At 48.0% G+C, this 20547-nt stretch overlaps 1 protein-coding gene across 2 annotated transcripts in view; it reads right to left on the bottom strand.

The window, feature by feature from the left end:
- The window catches only part of ADAMTS17 (ADAM metallopeptidase with thrombospondin type 1 motif 17), a 365163-nt gene that overhangs the window by 262299 nt on the left and 82317 nt on the right, over positions 1–20547 (bottom strand). For both annotated transcript variants that reach the window (XM_030931256.1, XM_030931257.1), the window contains one exon: positions 17153–17196. In XM_030931256.1, the coding sequence (XP_030787116.1) occupies positions 17153–17196 (44 nt within the window). The remainder of the gene's footprint in view (positions 1–17152; positions 17197–20547) is intronic.

Below are 20547 nucleotides of genomic sequence, written 5' to 3'. Positions count from 1 at the left end.
AGGCGACTCCATGTAAGGGCTGAGGTCTGAGTACAGCACCAGGCAAGCAGGAGGCTCTCCCTCAGTAAGCCTCAGACCCCTGGGCTTCTGTTCTTTGCTTTAACTGCTTTTTGGGGTCTCATCTCCCTGCCTTTGCCTACATTAGGACTCACCCCTGGGAAGCCCCAGCCCTGCCCTGACTGAGAAGTTCTGTCCCGGCACACGACGACAGGAAGAGGGTGGCTGGGCATGACATCCTGGGGCAGGCTGAGCAGACACAAGGACAAGATTCACAGAGCAGGCATTGTGCTGGAAGGGCTCGATGGGCAAGCCTCACAGCAGTCCCGTGGGGAAGACACTGCGGTCTCAACACACAAATAGGGAAAGGAGGAATACTGAGGGTTTGTTTTTTGTTTTTGTTTTTGCTTTTTGAGACAGTCTCGCTCTGTCACCCAGGCTGGAGTGCAGTGGTGCAATCTCGGCTCAGTGCAACCTCCACCTCCCAGGTTCAAGTAATTCTCCTGTCTCCACCTCCCAAGTAGCTGGAATTATAGGCACATGCCACCACACCTGGCCAATTTTTATACTTTTAGTAGAGACAGGGTTTCACGACATTGGCCAGGCTGGTCTCAAACTCCTGACCTCAGGTGATCCACCTGCCTCAGTCTCCCAAAGTGCTGGGATTACAGGTGTGAGCCACCGTGCCTGGCCAACACTAAGTCTAAGTGATTTGCCCAAGGTCAAGGAAATGGCAGAAGGAAGACTCAAATCCAGGTCTGATCAGGAGCCCTGCAAAAAATAAGCAAAGACAGAGTGGGCCCAGGGGTACCCAGCTTGCTCCCACTGTGGGACAGCCACTCACCCTGGCTGTCCACTGTAGGGACCCTTCCTTTGCTCACAGAAATTAATACTGTTAGCATAGGCAACCTCAACACTTCTAAAGGCCCTGGCCTGCAAACAGGTTGCAAATGAGTGTAATGTCCAAATGTCACCTTCTCAGCAAAGCCTTTGGCCACTCCAGGTAAAATTTCAGGTCCCAGCCCCTCCACTTCCTCCCCCTCTTATCTGCTTTCCATGTTCCCTTTATCACCGGCCTCCATCCACACTCTAGAGTGTACTTACTGACTTCACATGAGTTGCATCCCCTCCACTAAAACATCACCCCACAAGAGCAAGGGCCTTTGTTTGGTGCCTTGAGTGTCCCCAGGGCTGGAGCAGGGCCCGGCACACAGTAGACACTCAATAGAGTTTTATTGAGTATGAATGATGGAAAAGCAGAATGTCGGTGAGGACAAAGATCCATCCTGAAAACAGAACCTGTGATGGACGCAGCGAAGGAGAAAACACAGGCCGGGTAAAAGCAACAACGGGAATTTAATACCTGCCAAGAACAAAATGAAAGGGCAAAGGTCTGGCAGACGAGACCAGAGTTAAGCCCTCAGGCTTTGCTGTGAGTCAGTCTGATCCCAGCTCTGTCACTCACGAGTGGCATAATTTCAGACAAGAAATGTATTCGTTTAGAGCCTCAGTGTCGCCATCTGCTCACAGGAATGATACCTCACTTAAAATGCTATTGAAAAGCGAGAAAGGCCGGGTGTGGTGGCTCACACCTGTAATCCTAGCACTTTGGGAGGCCAAGAAAGACAGAATACTTGAGGTCAGGAGTTCAAGATCAGCCTGGCCAACCTGAAACAGGTGAAACCCTGTTTCTACTAAAAATATAAAAGTTAGCCAGGTGTGATGGCGTGTGCCTATAACCCCAGGTACTCAGGAGACTGAGGTGGGAGAATCACTTGAACCCAGGAGATGGAGCTTGCAGTGAGCCAAGATCATGCCACTGCACTCCAGCCTGGGCAACAGAGCGAGATTCCGTCAAAAAAAAAAAAAAAAAAAAAAAAAAAAAAAAAAAAAAAAAAAAAAGAAAAGAAAGAAAGAAAGAAAGAAAGAAAGAAAGAAAGAAAGAAAGAAAGAAAGAAAGAAAAGAAAAGAAAAAAATAAATGTGAGAAAGAAAAAACTGTAACCCAACTGTCTGGGATCAGAGCCTAGCTTTGCTGCTTACAAGCTGTGTGCCTTCGGGCAAGAGATCTCCCTCTCTGAACCTCAGTTTTCTCATATGCAAAATGGAAAGAAGAGCAGCACCTTCCACATAGTGTTGTGCAGATTAAATGGCCCAAGACTACAAAGTTCTCAACAAATGGTAGCTGTTCTCAGTCTCCCTTTCATCACTCCTGCAGGTGCGGGATGAGGAGCGGCACTGCTTGTGGTCTTTCCTAACTCTCAATAATGACTGGTGCAGGGATACTGCAGTCGACCCTGGTAAAAGCAACGCTCTTCAGCTTTCCAAGGCTAAGGGAAAAGAAGGTGTAGATCTCGGCACCATTCCCAGGCCTGTGAGACGCTGGACTATGTGGATGCCCCTGAGCAGGGGGATCGGCAAGAAAAGGTTACCCTTTGTGGAAGCAATGAGAAGGGGGGTCTCTCTGCAGCATTGCAGGAGGAAGTGCTGGAGATGGGCCATGCTTTGACATCTAATGAGCCACCAGGTTCTCCCAGCTGCCTGGTGCTACTGGAGCATGGTCCAGGGCAATTCAGAGAGAAGGGAGATGGTGTGGCCAGGAGGAAGGTGGACTTGGACACATGCCACTCCTATGCAGTTGATTTGACAAAGAAGTCAGGTGGTGGGAATTCCATCAGGGCCTTACAACCCCTGAAGACGACAGATGGTGAGCCCTCTGGGGAAAGATGTACCCCCCCACCACCCTGTCCCACCTTCAGGATCACCCTCCACCCTCAGCCAGTAAAGGACGAGGTGGTCGCCAGGTGAAAACCTTTACCGGATGTCCTGCAACCAGATGTCTGTCTCTCCCTCAGTCACAGCAAAGCCAGTGTGTGCCCAACCCCAATGATCTAGGCTGTGCAGTAGATCAGTGAGCCTGCTCCATGTGTACCGGGATCAGTGTGGGGGTCCAGTCATCACTGCCCTCATTCCTGTACCCAGCTGTTGCTCAGGAGGGGCCCTGGGCTCCACCTCAAGCCCAAGGCTGGCTCTGGGCCTTAATGGAGACTGGGAAGCTGCTGGTCAGCACCCAGACTGCCACCAGAGACCAGAGCTGCAGGCACCTTTCCAATCCCCAGGCCTAAGAGACTCCTGTTCTCAAGGAGCAGCAATCTCTCTGCTGCTTCTTCCTCCTCAGCCCCAGATGCCTTCAGCAATGTCAGGAACGTGTTCCAAAACCACAGCAAAGGCTAAGGGGTAGCAACATATGCTAATGTGGCCGAAGGATTATTTTGAGCTGAAGGCAACGGAGAAGAAGCAGGTACAAGAAAGCTTTCTGTCCTCCCACTCTCTGCCAAAGAGCAAGACATGAATTTGTAAAGGTGCTCCCCTCACTCCTCTACCAGGAAGAACAGAAGTTAATCATTGGAGACAACTCCAGACCCTCTTCAGTCCAGAGGGCACCCAAGGAATCTACATGACAAACTCTAGTAATGAGCCTTCATCTTCCATCAGTTCCCCCACAGCTGACCTTCCCACAATCTGCCATCCAGAACTCAGTCCTTTTGTTTCATCTTGTCACCTCTAAGAATGTATTGTTCTTTGTCAAGATGCAGTATAAGCCCAAGTTCTAACCAACCCTCTGTGTTCCTCATTGCTGAGAGATCCCAGCTCATACTCAACTTCTGTTTGTTTTTCTCTTGTTAATCTGGCTTTTCTTTTTTGAGACGGAGTCTCGCTCTGTCGCCCAGGCTGGAGTGCAGTGGCAGGATCTCAGCTCATGGCAACCTCCGCCTCCCGGGTTCAAGCGATTCTCCTGCCTCAACCTCCTGAGTAGCTGGGATTACAGGCACCCGCCACCAAGCCCAGCTAATTTTTGTATTTGTAGTAGAGACCAGGGTCAGGCTGGTCTTGAACTCCTGACCTCAAGTTGTCCACCTGCCTCAGCTTCCCAAAGTGCTGGGATTACAGGCGTGAGCCACCGTGCCCCACCACATCAGTCTAATTTTCAGGGTCCCAGCCAATGAACCTAATATGGGTGGAGGAAAAAGTTAAATTTTCTTCCCCTACAAGTCCAAGACTACTTTTTAATTCTTCACTCAAGATTCTGGTTCTATCCCTCATTCCAACACACTCTGGCAGGTCACCTGCCAAAGTTGTTCTTTAAGCCTGAATGTAGAGATAGTGCCAAAGTCCTCTTAGTCCCCACAGGGATGGAAGTCTTCAATGCTTTGAGACCTCAAAGTATCTCAAGGGCAGGATCTTGTAGATACACACACTAGCACTTCTGATCATTGCGGTAATTTCTTTAGCAAACAAAGCCTCAAATCTCAGTGTCTCAACACACTTTACTTCTCACTCGTGTAATATCCAATGTTTCAGGGACCATGGCTGTCAGTTCTGTGGACAACCTTAGCCAGTTGGCCAATGGAGAAAGAGCCCCCAGGTGCCATTCATGGAAGTTGGACCAGGCCTAGAAATAGCTCATATCACTTCCACTCCCATTCCACCAGGCAGAGGGCAGTCACTTGGCCCTCAGCTCTTTCCTTACCTTGACTCAGCTCACCTAATCATGACTCAGGCCTTTCCTAACCATGATTCAGTTCTTGTCTAACCATGACTCAGCTCTTCTCTATACATTAGTCAAGCTTACTCCCACCACAACAGCACTTGTTAGGAATTTCTAATCCAAGTCGTCTATGCCAGTAATTCCGAAGGTTGCTTAAACTGAAGTCCTAAATAGTAGCCAGGCCCAGACTCGGTCTCTGGTAGAGCAGACCAACAGATCACCCTGATGTAACCTTCTTTCCCATTCCTGAAGCACTTAAGCTGCACATCTGCAGAAATTGAGGTTAAAAATTCAGAGCCAACTTAAGATTTCACAAGGGAGGGTTAAGGTTCTTCAAATTAATGAACTCACAAAGACCACAGGAGCCTGGTGGACTGCCTGAAATATGCAAGCTACAAACATTCTCCCTCAAATTGCAGTTCTGACTCGGGAGGGTCACTCGCATCCTGCCCTTGTGGTTAATTCCAAGCACCACAATGGCTTCGGCATGACTGACCCTGCTCTTTACACCATGAGTCCAGCAGCTGAGCAGTCACTGGGAAAATGAACTCTTGGCTCAACTCTAAAGTGGTGATTTTAATGCCAGATGCAAATGAGGACTGTCCGTTGTCCAAAAATATCAGCGGTAACTTCAGTAAGTCTCAGTGCCCGCATAGTCCAATCTGGCCCTGAAGTCTAAGCCAAAGAAGCATAGCCTAGCAACCAAAAAAGAAACTTGCAAAGGCACCCTAATCTCTACTTGCATGTCCTTAAGAACATTTAAAAGGGCTCTAGTGACACTTCTTAAAATGCCCCCTCCTCTCTCCATCCTCTCCCACTTACTGCAGCCTCTCCCATCCTGGGTGGTACCTCTCCTCCCTGTCCTGCACACACCACCCTCAAACCCTGCACTATTTCTGTCTCATCACTCCAGGGGAGAAAGCAGGAGGAGCCCCTTTGCTGGGAATTGTTCTTCTCGTATCCTGATCATTTTTCCTGGGCAAAATCTCAAAGAAGTGCTAGCAAATAAAATTCACAACACTACTCCCTCTGTCATCTTACTTCTTTAAAAAAATTATGGAAAGTATGCATAACATAAAATGTACCATCTCACCTATTTTTAAGTGTACAGTTCTGTGGCATTAAGTACATTCACATTGTTGTGCAACCATCACCACTGCCCACCTACAGAACTTTTCATCTTCCTCAACTAAAAACACTCTGCCCATTAAACACAAATTCCCCATTACCCCATTCCTCAGCTCCTGGCAACTGCCATCCTACTTTCTGTCTCCATGAATCTGACTACTTTAGGTGCCTCAAGTGAGTGGCATCATTCAGTATTCGTCCTTTTGTGACTGGCTTATTTCATTCAGCACAATGTCCTCAAGGTTCACCCATGTTACAGCATGTGCAAGTATTTCCTTCCCTTTGAAGGCTGAGTAACATTCCATTGTGTGGATATACCACATTTTTGTTTACCCACTCACCCCTCTATCAACACCTGGGATGTTTCCACATCCTAGCTATTATAAATAGTGCTGCTATGAACATGGATGTACAAATATCTGAGTCCCTGCTTTCAATTATTTTGGGTGTGTATCAATAAGTAGAGCTCCTGAATCATATTTTTTAATTGTTTGAGAAACTACCATACTGTTTTCCATAGCAGATGCACCATTTTGCATCCTTACCAGCAGTGCACAAGGGTTCCCATCTCTCTACATTCTCGCCAACATTTGTTATTTCTAGTTTTGAAAGTGGTCATCCTGGCTGGGTACCGCGGCTCATGCCAATAATCCCAGTACTTTGGGAGGCCAAGGAGGGTGGATCACCTGAGGTCAGGAGTTCCAGACCAGCGTGGCCAACACGGTGAAACCCTTTCTCTACTAAAAATACAAAAATTAGCCAGGCGTAATGGCAAATGCCTGTAATCCCAGCTACTTGGGAGGCTGAGGCAGGAGAATTGCTTGAACCCAGGAGGCAGAGGTTGTAGTAAGCTGAGAACGCACTATTGCGCTCCAGCCTGGGTGATAGAGCAAGACTCTGTCTTAAAAAAAAAGAAAGAAAGAAAAGAAAAGAAATGAAACGAAAGTGGTCGTCCTAATGAGTGTGATTAGTCATCCCCTTCAACCCTCACAGTAACCCTAAATACTATTATCCCCATTTTCCAGATGAGAAAACAGAGCAGGGGATATTAGGTAAGCGTATCAGTCTATTCTGACGCTGCTAATAAAGACATACCAGAGTCTGGGTATAAAGTTCTAACCAACCCTCTGTGTTCCTCATTGTTGAGAGATCCCAGCTCATACTCAACTTCTATTTGTTTTTCTCTTGTTAATCTGGCTTTTCTTTTTTGAGATGGAGTCTCGCTGTGTCGCCCAGGCTGGGGTGCAGTGGCAGGATCTCAGCTCACGGCAATGGACTCACAGTTCCACATGGCTGGGGAGGCCTCACAATCATGGCATGAGGCAAAGAGGAGTAAAGTCATCTCTTACATGGTGGCAGGCCAGAGAGAGCTTCTGCAGGGGAACTCCGTTTTATAAAACCATTAGATCTCATGAGACTTATTCACTATCACCAGAACAGCACAGGAAAGAACTGCCCCCATAATTCAGTTACCTCCCACCAGGTCCCTCCCATGACACATGGGAATTATTGGAGCTAGATGAGATTTGGGTGGGGACAGGCCAAACCGTATCAGTAAGTCACTCAAGGACAATGGTGGACAAGCAAGATTTGAATGCAGGTTTAACTGCAGAGCCAATCTCATCCACCACTGTCCTTGAGTGGCTTACTGATACGGTTTGGCTGTATCCCCATCCAAATCTCATCTAGCTCCAATAATTCCCACGTGTCATGGGAGGCACCTGGTGGGAGGTAATTGAATTATGGGGGCAGTTCTTTCCTGTGCTGTTCTGATGATAGTAAGTCTCAAGAGATCTGATAGTTTTATAAAGAGGAGTCATGTTTGTCCCCCCTTCTTATGGGTGGCATCTGGTGATAGACTCAGCCTTCATCATGGAGATGAAGGGCCCCTGCAGGTGGTAAACAGGACCTTGAGGGCCACTGTACAGGAGACTGTGGGAGGAGCCCTTCCCTGGTTCTCAGCCTGCGATTTCCTTGGTTTGTTCCAACCAGAGCAGGGGCCTTGTTCCAATGGCACTGGCTGCAGATGGTACCTGTTCTCCTTGCCTCTCCTGCACTTCTGAGTGCAGGCTGTTTATGAACAGGCAGCACACAGGCTCTAAGAGCTCTTCAGGACTCACAGTTACAGAGGAGGCATCACATCAAGGCCTAGTTTCCATTCACGATTCTATTCCCCCTCCTGTTTTTGGGGAGGGTTTTGTCGGTTTCTAACAAACCTAATAAAGGGTCAGGCTGACTCAGAATTGCATGACTGGACTAAGAGCCCCACCATAAGGCAATGAGGCATGGCACTGCATTCCAAGCTCGTCTGAGGTGCTCCTTGGCCATGAGGAACAGAAACACCGACAGAACAAGAGGAACTCCTTCTGCTGTTGTCATACTGTAGCTGTTAAAGAATGATAGGGTAGTGGGCTTTGGACTGACACCAATGTCACCAATATCTTGTGCAGGTTTGCACCTGCCAACCTGGAAGGGAGGTCTGTTTCAGAAATCCCCTCGCAGGCAGGGGCCTGGGAAGGTACTCACCAGCCACCTCAAGGAAGGACACTCTTACAGGACACTTACTTTCCCAGCCAGAACGATGAAGGGGACTCTGGGCCTGCACTTGAAAGGTCATGGCTGGAAACCCTGCAAGGGGAGCTGCTTTGCTTGCTCAGCCCTCTTGCTTTCCAGCCCAAAAGGCAATCATGCACAGCCCTGCGTTTTGTTGGTCTCTGTCTAGTTCCAAAGTAAATGTTGGTTCTACATCTCCAAAGGGCTGGTAGAAGCCCATCCCATGCAAAAACATACCTACATATTTTCACCATTTTCTAATGTATTTCAGCCATTATGTAACCTTAGACACAACCCTGGCAGGAAGAACAAGAAAAGTTGAACTTGGTCCCCTGGGGCAACTGGTTTCAGTATGGACTTCCAGCCAAGTCTCAAACACAAACCTCCCGCAGTGGGATCTTATTTTGTTGTTCCCAGGGCAGACAGATCTTCTCGGGAGGATCTAACAAGCACTGGTAGAGAACTTACAGATTTTGCAGGCATAGATGGAGCCTCGCCAGGCCTTAAGGTATGGGAAGTGCACACACTGCACACTTCCATGTGTGTGCATGCACCCCAGGTATGCATGAGCCTAAAGGTACATATATATGTGTGTACATATATGTCTGGTATTTGTGTGTAGGTATAGACACATGCATCTTACATGTTTATTCACCCCAGTCACTATCTTTAAGCAGTACACAGAGCAACCACACAGAGGTCAAGGCAGGAATGTTCTCAGGATCACTGGTCCTTGTCCTCTTCTGTTCTCTTAGGCATAACATCTCCTACACACAGTCTTTTGCAGACCCTCTTCAACAATCACACACAACCTAATTGGCATTCTGCAGGAAATACTCTACTGACACTTAAAGCTAAACCTGTGAGAAAGGGAACTAGTTTCTTAAAGCCCACACTTTTTTGTTTTCCAGGCAACTCAATCAGCCAAGAAATCCAAGCTGAATTTGTGGGACACAAAGCCCTAAAATGAATAGCATGCGACTTTCCTAAGTCTTTTAAGCAGATGGTCTATTTTTTAATAGTATGATGAAAGTGAACCTTGCCAAAAATTTCTGCACTCTTGATGGCTAGATGTAAGCATATTTGATTCCCAAAATTGAAACCTTTCATAAAACCTCTCAAAAAGCAAATAATATGGTCAAAAGCGTAATTATAAATACCAAGGTAGCCTCTGACAAACAGATGAATTTGCTAAAGACCGCAAGTTGTCTAATTTGGGACAACAAATATGTAATTAAGCCTTCCCCTTTGTAACCTTCTCAGAGTAGACACCAAAGACATAGCATGGATAAGCCCAGAACAGGGCCCAAAAGTGAGACGGGTCCTAGATAAGGAGAAAGCCACTTCAGAACTTACTCATTTGAAGGAGTCATTTGCCCTCAGAAGCAATGCCTAGAGACTACACTTCTTTTTTTTTTTTTTTTTAATTGTATTTTATCCATTCTATAGCCATATTTCATCATAGCTTTAATTTTACATTTTGCTATAGGCTAGTGATATTAATTTTTCATAAGCTTATTTGCCATCCATGTATCTGTAAAGTACCTGCTCAAGTGGTTTGCCTTTTTATTCATTTTTTATTTATTTTTTTTTTGAGACAGTGTCTCTCTCTCTCTCTCTGTTGCCCAGGCTGGAGTGCAGAGGCACGATCTCGGCTCACTGCAACCTCCACTTCCTGGGTTCAAGCGATTCTCCTGCCTCAGCCTCCCAAGTAGCTTGGATTACAGGCATCCACCACCACGCCCAGCTAATTTTTTGTTTTTTTGTAGAGACAGGGTTTTGCCATGTTGGCCGGGCTGGTCTTGAACTCCTGACCTCAAGTGATGCACCCACCTCGGCCTCCCAAAGTGCTGGGATTACAGGCATGAGCCACGACACTTGGCCTGGAGACTATACTTCTAACACAGAATCTTAAAGCACAATTGAAATTTGCCTTCTGTCAGCTTACGAGGAATAACAATACAGTGGAACAAGCAAATAGGAGAGCCCCAAGAAGCAAAGAAACCCAAGAGGTAGTCTAGCCAGTAAAACTTTATTTGTATCTCAAACATGACTTGCCAGCCTCACCCAGCAAAACTTTCAACACCTCTTTTTGAAAATTCAAAACCACCCTCACAGAATGAAGACGTAACACCACCACAGTAACACAGAAAATGTTGGCTCACTTGTGACAGAAATTCCCCAGAGGGTTCTACGCACCAACCAGCAAGGACGCCAGGGCTAAGTGAAGGGTTACAGGATGACTAATGCAGAAGGGAGGAAGTACAGTCAGATGGGTCCATTTTCATATGTTTGTTTTCATGCATGAAAAGAGGCATTTCTTTCTTACCTAATTGATAACATCACAGGGTTCATAGCTTCTCTTCCTCTTTGACACATTCAGTTAATAAAAACTCAACAGGTCCAGCACACAACACCATCCACTACCCACACCCACTCCCCCTCACCTCTTGCCAGTTCCCCAGCTCCTCTCGGTTTTGTGGCCTCTTGGTGGGCTGGCCTGACACAGATTTCCAAAACCGATGCTTTGCTCCCAAACACCACTGTCCTGGCCAGCAATATCCCCTACCCTCATTTCCTCCACCCACATGCTCTTCCTCACACCAGAAGGGCAGTGGGCATGTCTACCAAGCTCCCCTCCGGCCACCCAAACCTATCAGAGACTGTGGTACCAGTGCCAAGGGTGACGTGAGGAGGCGGTCCTTCCCCCCAAGTTCAGGGAAAGCCATGGGTCCCCCAAGCCGTGGCCGCTGGGCCCCAGCGCACAGACCAGACTCCAAGCTCCCCCACAGCATCAACCCGGCCTTCAGCCTGCAACGGAGGAACATCTCCACTTCCTCCTGTAGGATCGCCCCTCCCCTTCACTGGACGAGGAAAAGGGAGGCCCTTTCATTAATTAAAAAATATTAGGAGACCAAGCAAGGGGAAAAAAGAAGACTAGCTTGATTTACACTGGCACAAAACCCACCGTAGCTCAATTTGGAGGCACAGATAGGAGAAAACCAATGCTCCACATCCACTGAGCATCACTCAGATGCCCGCCTGGCCAGCCAGGCTTGGAGAGAAGCGGCTGCTGTCTTCAGCCACTGCCAGAGAGAGGCCCAGAGGGCATGCATCTGGAAGAGAAACGCAAAGGGCAGGCACGACCTCCCGAGGTCTCATCTCCACCACATCCCTATCTTGTCACCTCCCTCTTCTCACCCAGGACAGCACCTATGTCACAACAGCAGCTGGAAAGCAGACAGCTCCAGATGAAGAATTCAACAGAGGAAAGGAGCACACCCCACAAAGAGAAGGTCTGACACGCACAGAGTGGGGGCCACTCAGTGAGGGGATGGTGGCTTGTTCCTGATCCTCCTGCCTTACAGTGACTTCCTCCAAGGTGGAGATCAGCAGAATTCCCAAGGGGTCATCCTTGCTCTCCTTCCCATTCCAACGAAGCCTAAGAAGCCCATGTCAGTGCCAGCAGAGAGGTAAGGAGGAAGGGTCCTTCTGGTGTGACCCTGTTTTTTTTTTTTTTTTTTTTTTTTTTTTTTTTGAGACAGAGTCTCACTCTGTTGCTCAGGCTGGAGTGCAGTGGTGCGATCTCGGCTCACTGCAACCACCACCTCCCAGGTTCTAGTGATTCTCCTGTCGCAGCCTCCTGAGTAGCTGGCATTACAGGTGCCCGCCACCATGCCTGACTAAATTTTGTATTTTTAGTAGAGACGGAGTTTCACCATGTTATTCAGGCTGGTCTCAAACTCTTGACCTCAGGTGATCTGTTCACCTTGGCCTCCCAAAGTGATGGGATTACAGGCATAAGCCACCACCCCTGGCCCCGGTGTGACTTTTTAAAAGCATGCCCATTCATCTGCTCACTCAAGTCCACCCAGTACAGAGGAGTGTGGTGAGGCCTCTGCACTGCAGGGCTCAGGAGAATCAGGGCTTTGGAAACGCCAACTTTGGGGGTTCCATGAAAAATACTCTTCTCTGCATCAGCCCATTTGTCTCCATTGCCCAGTCTGCATTCCTGATTGTGAGGAATGAGCCAAGGGCACCTATCAGAAGGGGTCTGCCACCAGGCTGGGAGACTGGCTTGGCCAGTCTAGCACCCCCGTGAAGTCTAGAGATGCTAAACCTTGTGTTTCAATCTTCACCAAAAGATATGAAGGGTACAGTGGACACTGGTCATCTTGGGCTGTCTGGCATCCATCCTCCCGCCTGGCTAAAGCACAGTGATCCCCTTTGGGAACCTTTACCTTCAACATGCATTCTTCATGGGAGGTGCTGTTGCCTCCCCTGTGGAAGCCCAAAGGCCAGAATCTCCCTCACTCCAGTGCAGGTGGGGTGGGGAGGGGCAGACCACAGGACCCTGGGCTGTTTTGGGGAGATGGAGGTCACTCCCCAGCCATGGCGGCACATGGACCAGACAGGCCTTGCCACTAACTTCTATGTGATGTCAGTGGCCTCTCCACTTCTGGAGCTCCCCCAGGTGCTGCCTGTGTTCCAAGCCAGTCTCCCAGCCTGGTGGCAGACCCCTTCTGATAGGTGCCCTTGGCTCATTCCTCACAATCAGGAATGCAGACTGGGCAATGGAGACAAATGGGCTGATGCAGAGAAGAGTATTTTTCATGGAATCCCCAAATCCTCGCCGCACCTCAGAGTTTATTGCAGTGCTTCACTCAAACCGAGCTCTGAAATCTATTTTAAACTATTTTAAAAGCACTCATTAAAACACTTAACAAGAACAGGTTACCCTTGGGGGACTACTAACGGTAGGGTTAGGCCATAAGGAACCTTCTGGAGGGCTGATGACATTCTTTACCTCAATCTGTGTTGTGGTTTCAAGAGTAGAGGCATAGGACTGCACAACTATGTGGATGTACTGGACGCCACTGATTGTACACTTAAAAATGCTTCTGGTGGCAAATGTTATGTATATTTTATCACAGTATAAAAAAGCACTATTTAAAACAGAATTCAAGATATTGCTTTAAAATGATTTCAAGAAATACCAGATTAAGCCAAAAAAGAAGAGTACAGGCATAAATTAAAAATCCATCAAGTTTTGCCCTCTTTACATATATGTGAGCTGCACCCTAATTAAAACAACAAAAAAACACTGTTATATACCAAATTACACTACACTGGCAACCCAAAGCCTTCCTAGTTATCTCGAGGTACCAGACAGCTTCTTTTCTACAGAACTCAAGACACAGCATCTCAAGCTCAAGCTGGATCCTGAAGTTTCAAGGCAGTTGTTGAAAATCTCTTAGCATTGGCAAGCATGCATCTATGTGACTCAGATTATTTTTCCATTCTGTGCAATCAAAACAAAATATGAAAAATCAACTGGATATTAGGATGAGAAAATCATAGAGATGGAATACAGATAAATGCCAGCAGTTAGGGAAGCAGAGGGTGGCAGGGGGTGGCTCTCAAGAGGCAGTCCGAGGGGGCATCTCAGCAGCCATGGAATCTTCTGTTCCTGATTGTCATGGTGGATGGACAAAGCTGCCCATGTAATAAGATGTCACAGAACTTTATATGAAAGCATACCAAAAGATGAGTGCATGCAGAAACCAGTAAAACCTTATTAAGAGCTGTAGTCTAGTAAAGCCTGATTAAGAGCTGTAGCCTAGTTCACTCTATCCGGTCCATCCATTTCCTGGTTCTGAGAGTGCACTACAGTTACGTCAGATGTTACCACTGGACAAAGCTGGGTGATAGGTACAACAGACCTCTCTGTACTCTTTTGGCAATTATCGTGACTGTATAATTATTCAAAATAAAAACATTTTAAAGTCCATAAATAAATTAGATGCTGAGATCAATATGCAACTGCCATAACCCCAGTTTTTATATTTTTCTGTTCATCAAATCATCCCATTGTTCTGACTGGCTTAATCATCTGTACAAGCAAAATATGACACATTAAAATAAATGTATACTAATAAAACACCATATAAGGTTAATTTTTTTAAAAAAGAAAAAAGGCACCAGCTCCTTTGGAGAAGCTGAGAATCACTGACGTATTAGAAAGAACATGCACTGGGGATCAGGAAATAGACTGGTTCTGCCCTCAGCTAACCAGCTGTCACATGAAGAACAATGACTCTACCCAGTCCTGACCATTAAAAGACTTTCTTGTTAAGGAAGTGAGACATATGCACCTGGGAGGCAATATGAGGACATAAGATGCTCCCTAGTAACATGTGGCAAAGCATCAAATGAATAGTGCTATGGATTGACTTGTGTCCCCACAAAATTCTTATGTAGAAACCCTAACTCCCACTGTGACTACAGGTAGACAGAGGACCTTAACAACGCTGATTAAGGCTGGCCGGGTGCGGTGGCTCACACCTGTAATCCCAGCACTCTGGGAGGCCGAGGTGGATGGATCATGAGATCAGGAGATCGACACCATCCTGGCAAACACTGGTGAAACCCCGTCTCTACTAACATTACAAAAAAATTAGCCGGGCATGGTGGCAGGCACCTGTAGTCCCACCTACTCGGGAGGCTGAGGCAGGAGAATTGCTTGAACCCAGGAGGTGGAGGTTGCAGTGAGCCAAGATCATGCCACTGCACTACAGCCTGGACAACAGAGCGAGACTATCTTAACAACAACAAAAAAAGCTAATTAAGGTTATATGAGGTCATAGAGGTGGGGCTCTAGGCCAATATGACTGGTGTCCTTGCAAGGAGGAGAGACAACAGACAGGTGCACACACAGAGGAAAGGCCACAAGAGGACACAGGAGAAGGCAGCCAGCTACAGCCAAGGGGAGAGGCCTCAGGAGAGGCCAAATCTGCCGACACCTGGATCGAGGACTTCCAGCCTCCAGATCTGTGAGACAACACATTTCTGTTGTTGAAGCCACTCAGTTTGTGTGGCATTTTGTTATGGCAGCCCAAGCAAACCAATAAAAAGTAGTATGGTGATGTGGCTTAGGAAAGGAGAAGATGCTTAATTTGAAGCAGCTGGCTGCTCTTCACCAGGGGCCTGAACACAGGTATAATCACAATTAATGGCATATTCCCATCAAAAGAGAAAACTTTTATATATTCAAAAGAAACTGAAAGCTAGCTATAAATCCTATGGAATAAAACCACACCATTGGATACATGGTTTTAACGAACACTGGAATTGGAATCCCTTCACCTGCATGCATGCATGCATTCATTCATTCATTCATTCATTCAGTTCTTCTTCATTTAATCAGCCAACCAACAGGAGTGACCACGCCTCTCAATCCAGTGCCAGGTGCTGAAGGACACACAGCCTGGAGGCCAGAGCTAGGCTCTGTGTTGCTCAGGGGCTTCCAGGGGAGAAGTACAGGCAAGGGCTACACGATTGAGAGATTGTGTCTCCCGGGGGCAAGCCAGGAAGCAGGAAGAGCATGGAGCAGAGGTGCCCTGGACAGGGGTACTGTGGCCATGCCTGACCCATGAACCCTGGGAAAGAGCAGCCACTCCTAGAAACAGCACATGCCTGGCAGCCCTGTTGACAGACAGAGGTCAGTCTGCATAAGTCTCCACGGCCCCAACCTGACCTGAGTCTGTGTCAGCCAACCCTCCAGGGAAGCATATTTCACATGGCCTTTGTCTAGCAATTCCCTCATGGAGACAGCCCCCAAATAACAAAGCAGGAGGAGTTGGCTGGTTGCTTCTTGACACCTCGCTCTCAGATCTGTTTAGAGGACCGATTAAGAGTAATATATTAAAAATCATTTTGTAAACTCTAAAATGTGACATGAATGATAGCTATCATTAGCTTTTGAAGGGTCTTGTGAGTCACCTAATCCAAAGTGATCATTTGATGGATTAAGAAATCGGAGTGGAGACACACCCAAGGCCACCCAGCTGGCACGTGGCAGAGCCAGAACAAAGGCTTGGGATTACTCACTGCCGGGGCTCCACAAGAAGCTCTGGTTTTCAACATGTGAATTTCATAACATTATATATTTTTCACACCTATACTGTTTTCTTCAATTTTACAATTCGAAACACACACGATTCACAATTTTGATTCTGGTAATGCAATACTATATTTCGACCTCCTGATGAACAAAGGTTTGTGCTATGGCAGGCAAAACTGGAAACACCCTTGACATTGTGCCTGTATTAACCAAACACTGTGTTCCTACACTCAAGAATGGTTTCCATTTGAAATCCATGAGAAGTCAAGAGCAAACCAGACATAACCGAGGACAGGAGACAAAGGAAAATGGCAGGTGAAGGGGAAGGTGAGGGAAAGGAAGGTGAGGGAGGGAAAGTTAGAGGGGGAGGGAAAGTTAGAGTCGGAGGGGAAGGTAGAGGGGGAGGGGAAGGTAGAGGGGGAGGGGAAGGTGGGGGGAGGAGAAGGTAGAGGGGGAGGGGAAGGTGAGGGGAGGAGAAGGTAGGGGGGGAAGGTGGGGGGAGGAGAAGGTAGAGGGGGAGGGGAAGGGGAAGAAGGAAAGGAGGTTTTCTCAGCACTGCATGCCATTTTCAGTGCTGTCTTTAGTCACTAAAAAGCGAGGAGCCTGGCACCAAGGTAAAGGGTAAAGCTCAGTAAAGGTCATTTGCATGCATGAGAACAAACTGCTAAGCTTCCATCTCATGACCACAGCTATGTAACTTAGTGGGCTGCCTCTCCTGCCTGGGTGACCAAAATGCTCAGAGCCAAATGCAACCCCAACTGCAGACCCCTTTGAACAGCCTGGTGGCTCTTCCCCTTGGTGTCACTCTTCATAGCTTCTTCATCTAGATGCCTTCTGCCATAAATAACTTCAAAACATTTCAGGAAAATAGTAAAAGGAAAGTCAAAGACCAACTTACAAGAAGGAAGGCAACAGAATGTGCAGTGCTTATTTGAGGACAGCTCCTCCACTGTGATCAAGAAGTCTCCAGATTCTCCCAGGGTGTATCAGCCCCTTAGATTATTATTTCAACTCTAAACTTACCAACAGTGTCACACGGTTCATCTTTGTGTACACAGAAATCTGTCCTAAAAAAAAAAAAAAAAAAAAAAAAGGCCATCATCAGGTATATGCAGTATCCCCAAGACTGGAAAAAGAAAATACTGTCAGTTAACCTCAAGTAGTCATCCTGCAATGTTATTGTTCCAGTGGTCACAGGCCACAGTGAATGATAACAAACAGCAGCGTTTGGCAACAGTAACCCATCCACATTTCCCAGGGGTAGGTCCACTTACCCCCACATGAGAATCTTCTTTTACAGATGAACTATTCTATACATAACAGTTGCTGGAAGGACTCCTTTCAGCAGCTGAAAATGTTTTGGAAGGTGTTTGCCAAGTCACTGATCAGAGACAATTCTCAGACAATAGCATCCAACTACAGTGGCTTCCCCAAGCTACTCCACTTGGGCAGCAACTGGTTTTTGATGCTGTAATGACCATGTATCACTTTAACGAGAAGACAACAAAAAGTCATCTCTAAAAACTGTATTCCTCTACTATGCAGCCATAAAACGGAATGAGATCATGTTCTTTGCAGGGACATGGATGGAACTGGAGGCCATTATCCTCAGCAAACTAACACAGGAACAGAAAAGCAAACACCACATGTTCTCACTTGTAAGTGGCAGCTGAATGATGAGAACACGTGGACACATGGTTGTACACACACACCAGGGCCAGCCAGGTGAGGGGGGCTAAGGGAGAGGGAGAGCATGAGGAAGAATAGCTAACGGATGCCAGGCTTAATACCTAGGTGACGGGTTGATCTGTGTTGCAAACCACCATGGCGCATGTTTACCTATGTAATCAACCTGCACATCCTGCACATGTAACCCAGAACTTAAAAGTTGAAGGATAAAAAACTGTATTCCTTAAAGCTCCCCAGGATCCCCTGGGTGGGTGGGCATCTGTGGACCAGTGAGACAGCAAAGATGCTTGAAACCTGGTCCAGCCCTGGTTCTGCAGGTACAAGGGGTTCATCTGGCTTCCTGTGGGGAAGTCAGGGGTCTGGGCTCTTCTTTCCTAATGCTGGATCATTCCTATGGTTCTTTGTAAGTTCCACGGTCAGCAGTTGACCACAGAGGGTTGGCTGGGGCAGGACTCAGCCTGGGAGCCGGGTGAGGAGCCACAACCTGGCCCAGACATGGCCCCTCCCAGGCCCCACACCCATCTTCTCTCAGGGCCCAAAGAACGCTTGAGATCCACACTTTTCATAACCTCACTCCAAAACCAAGGGAACTTTCAGGGAAATGGAGAAGGAATATCATAAAGAGATGAAAAGGCCTAGTGACTCGATTTTTCCATCAGACTCCATTTTAGAAGATGAAGGAATAGGCGACAGAAGCAGCACTGGCAGAGGGGAAACCAAACAAAATTAGGGGCATAGGTGTTCTCACTAGCCCAATACCTATCTAGCCCCAGCCCCTTCATTCAGCACCCTTCCCAATTCAGCACCCTTCCCAATTCTGGTGTTTTGAGCAGCACATGCACGCATGCACACACACACACATTCATACAAAGACCAGGCTGGCCCAGGACCTTGTTCCAGGGTTTCTCAGAGTTGTGAACAGTATATGTTTAAAGCTTTGCCCCATTGCCTCAGCTGGGCAAAGGGAGAAAGGGACCCAGGCCTCAGTCTGACAGAAGAGAAATGAAGCTGCTGGCCAAGGCCAAGTCGGGCGCCATTTTGCAGAGAGCCAGCCCTCTGGCTGAGGAGGACTCTACCTCCGCGCGTTCTCCGATCCAATGGTCGCCCTGAGGGGAAACAGGCAGTCTCGAATGACAGACCCCAAGGCACCACCCACTGCTTCATCTGAGGAAGAGGTGTGTTCAGCTCAGGGAGGGAAAGCTACACTCAGAGGCCTGTCTTGAAAAGGTCAGCCGAATCTGAATCTCTATCCTTCCTGTTCAAGGTACTTTCTCAGAAGAGAAACAGCAAGCCACCTGCCTGCAGGGGCGGCTTTATCTCCAGGGAACCTGGCTTTGTTCCATTCATTATCAGGGGCATCCACTTTTTATGTCATCCCACTGCCAACTCATGTCAAACCCCCAGGCAGGGACTGTAGCGTTCACTTCAGGAATGAAAAAAGTGAGGGCTAGATTCGGCTCCCAGTCCCGACATCCATTGAAACTCCAAGGTGCATTCCTTGAGGCTGAGGTGGATCTGCATGACAGGGCTGGCTTTGTGGGTGCCTGACCCATGCCCTGGGCTAATGCTCTGCTATTGCAGGGTCCCATGTTTTCATTTTGCATGGGGCACTACAGGTTACACAGGTCGTCCTGTGCATAACTCACAGCCAGGCATACAGTTGGGACTCAATAAATTCTTTTATTAATTGACTGATATTTCCAGACCCTTTCAAGGGGCCCTGCAAGCTACCCAGCAGCCATGGCCTCACCAGCATTGGAAGCCTGGGAGCATAACACCAAGTTCCACAGATACTTACTGGGACCTCACCACGTGCAAAGCCTGGCAAGACGGGTCTCTTGGCAGAAGGTGAAGGGAAGGGTGTCCCGAGGAGTTAGATGGTATTACGCTGGAGGGGAAGGTCTGGCCAGAGGGATCCTGGTGGTGCAGCTTTGGGCCAGCTGTGTCTGCTGTGGCGCCTTTCAGGCATTCTCACCCGGAGTACAGACCCAGGCTCAAGGAGGAATTCTTGACTCCAGGGAGGAGTTCTCTGCATTCTCGGCTTTCTGGGTCAGATGTGGAGCCCAAGGTGAAGCCCTCCTAGGTGCTGAGGCCCCCTGAGCCCTGGCCTCTGTGTGGGCTCCGTGTGGCCCCAGGCCCAGTCCACTCATGGGTCCTTCCTAGTCCCAGCGACAGCTGCAGAAAACCCAGCTTCCACCGCTTCTGGCTCAGCAGCTCCTGCTGGACGTGATGTCATCCTCATAGTCTCCACAGCAGCCACCTAGCCACCTGTTTGTCAGGGAATGTCTGGGAGAATACACTGTCTGGCTTGGTCACAGCCCAGAAGGTGAAAAAAGAACCTTAAACGGTAGGAAACCCTCACATTGGCCAGTCCTAGCTCAGGACCTGGAAGCTGTCCCCTGAGCACAGCCAGGCCCGTGCAGCCTCAGCTCGGGTTACAGTGGGAGGAAAAGACAGCTTCTCCAGGGCGGCAGCTGCCTCGCACCCAATCTCCTTGTGAAAACATCAGCCCGTTATTATCTCAACCTAGGGAATTGCAGCTCTTTACCTCTAGTCATTAAACAAGGATTCCTGGCCAACTCAGCTTCCTGCCCGACTCCAGAGCTGCCTCCCCCGTCCTTGAAGGAGATCCTCAATTTAACATCTGCAAGGACCCAGAAGACAGGACATGCACTGATCTGTTCAGTCCAGCAGCTCCACAGCAGCAGGTGAGAGGGACTGTGATTGCT

Source organism: Rhinopithecus roxellana, chromosome 5 (genome assembly GCF_007565055.1).
Source record: "Rhinopithecus roxellana isolate Shanxi Qingling chromosome 5, ASM756505v1, whole genome shotgun sequence".
Classification (NCBI taxonomy): domain Eukaryota; kingdom Metazoa; phylum Chordata; class Mammalia; order Primates; family Cercopithecidae; genus Rhinopithecus; species Rhinopithecus roxellana.
The sequence above is the reverse complement of the archived record's forward strand: the minus strand, read 5'-3'. Positions and strand labels throughout refer to the sequence as shown.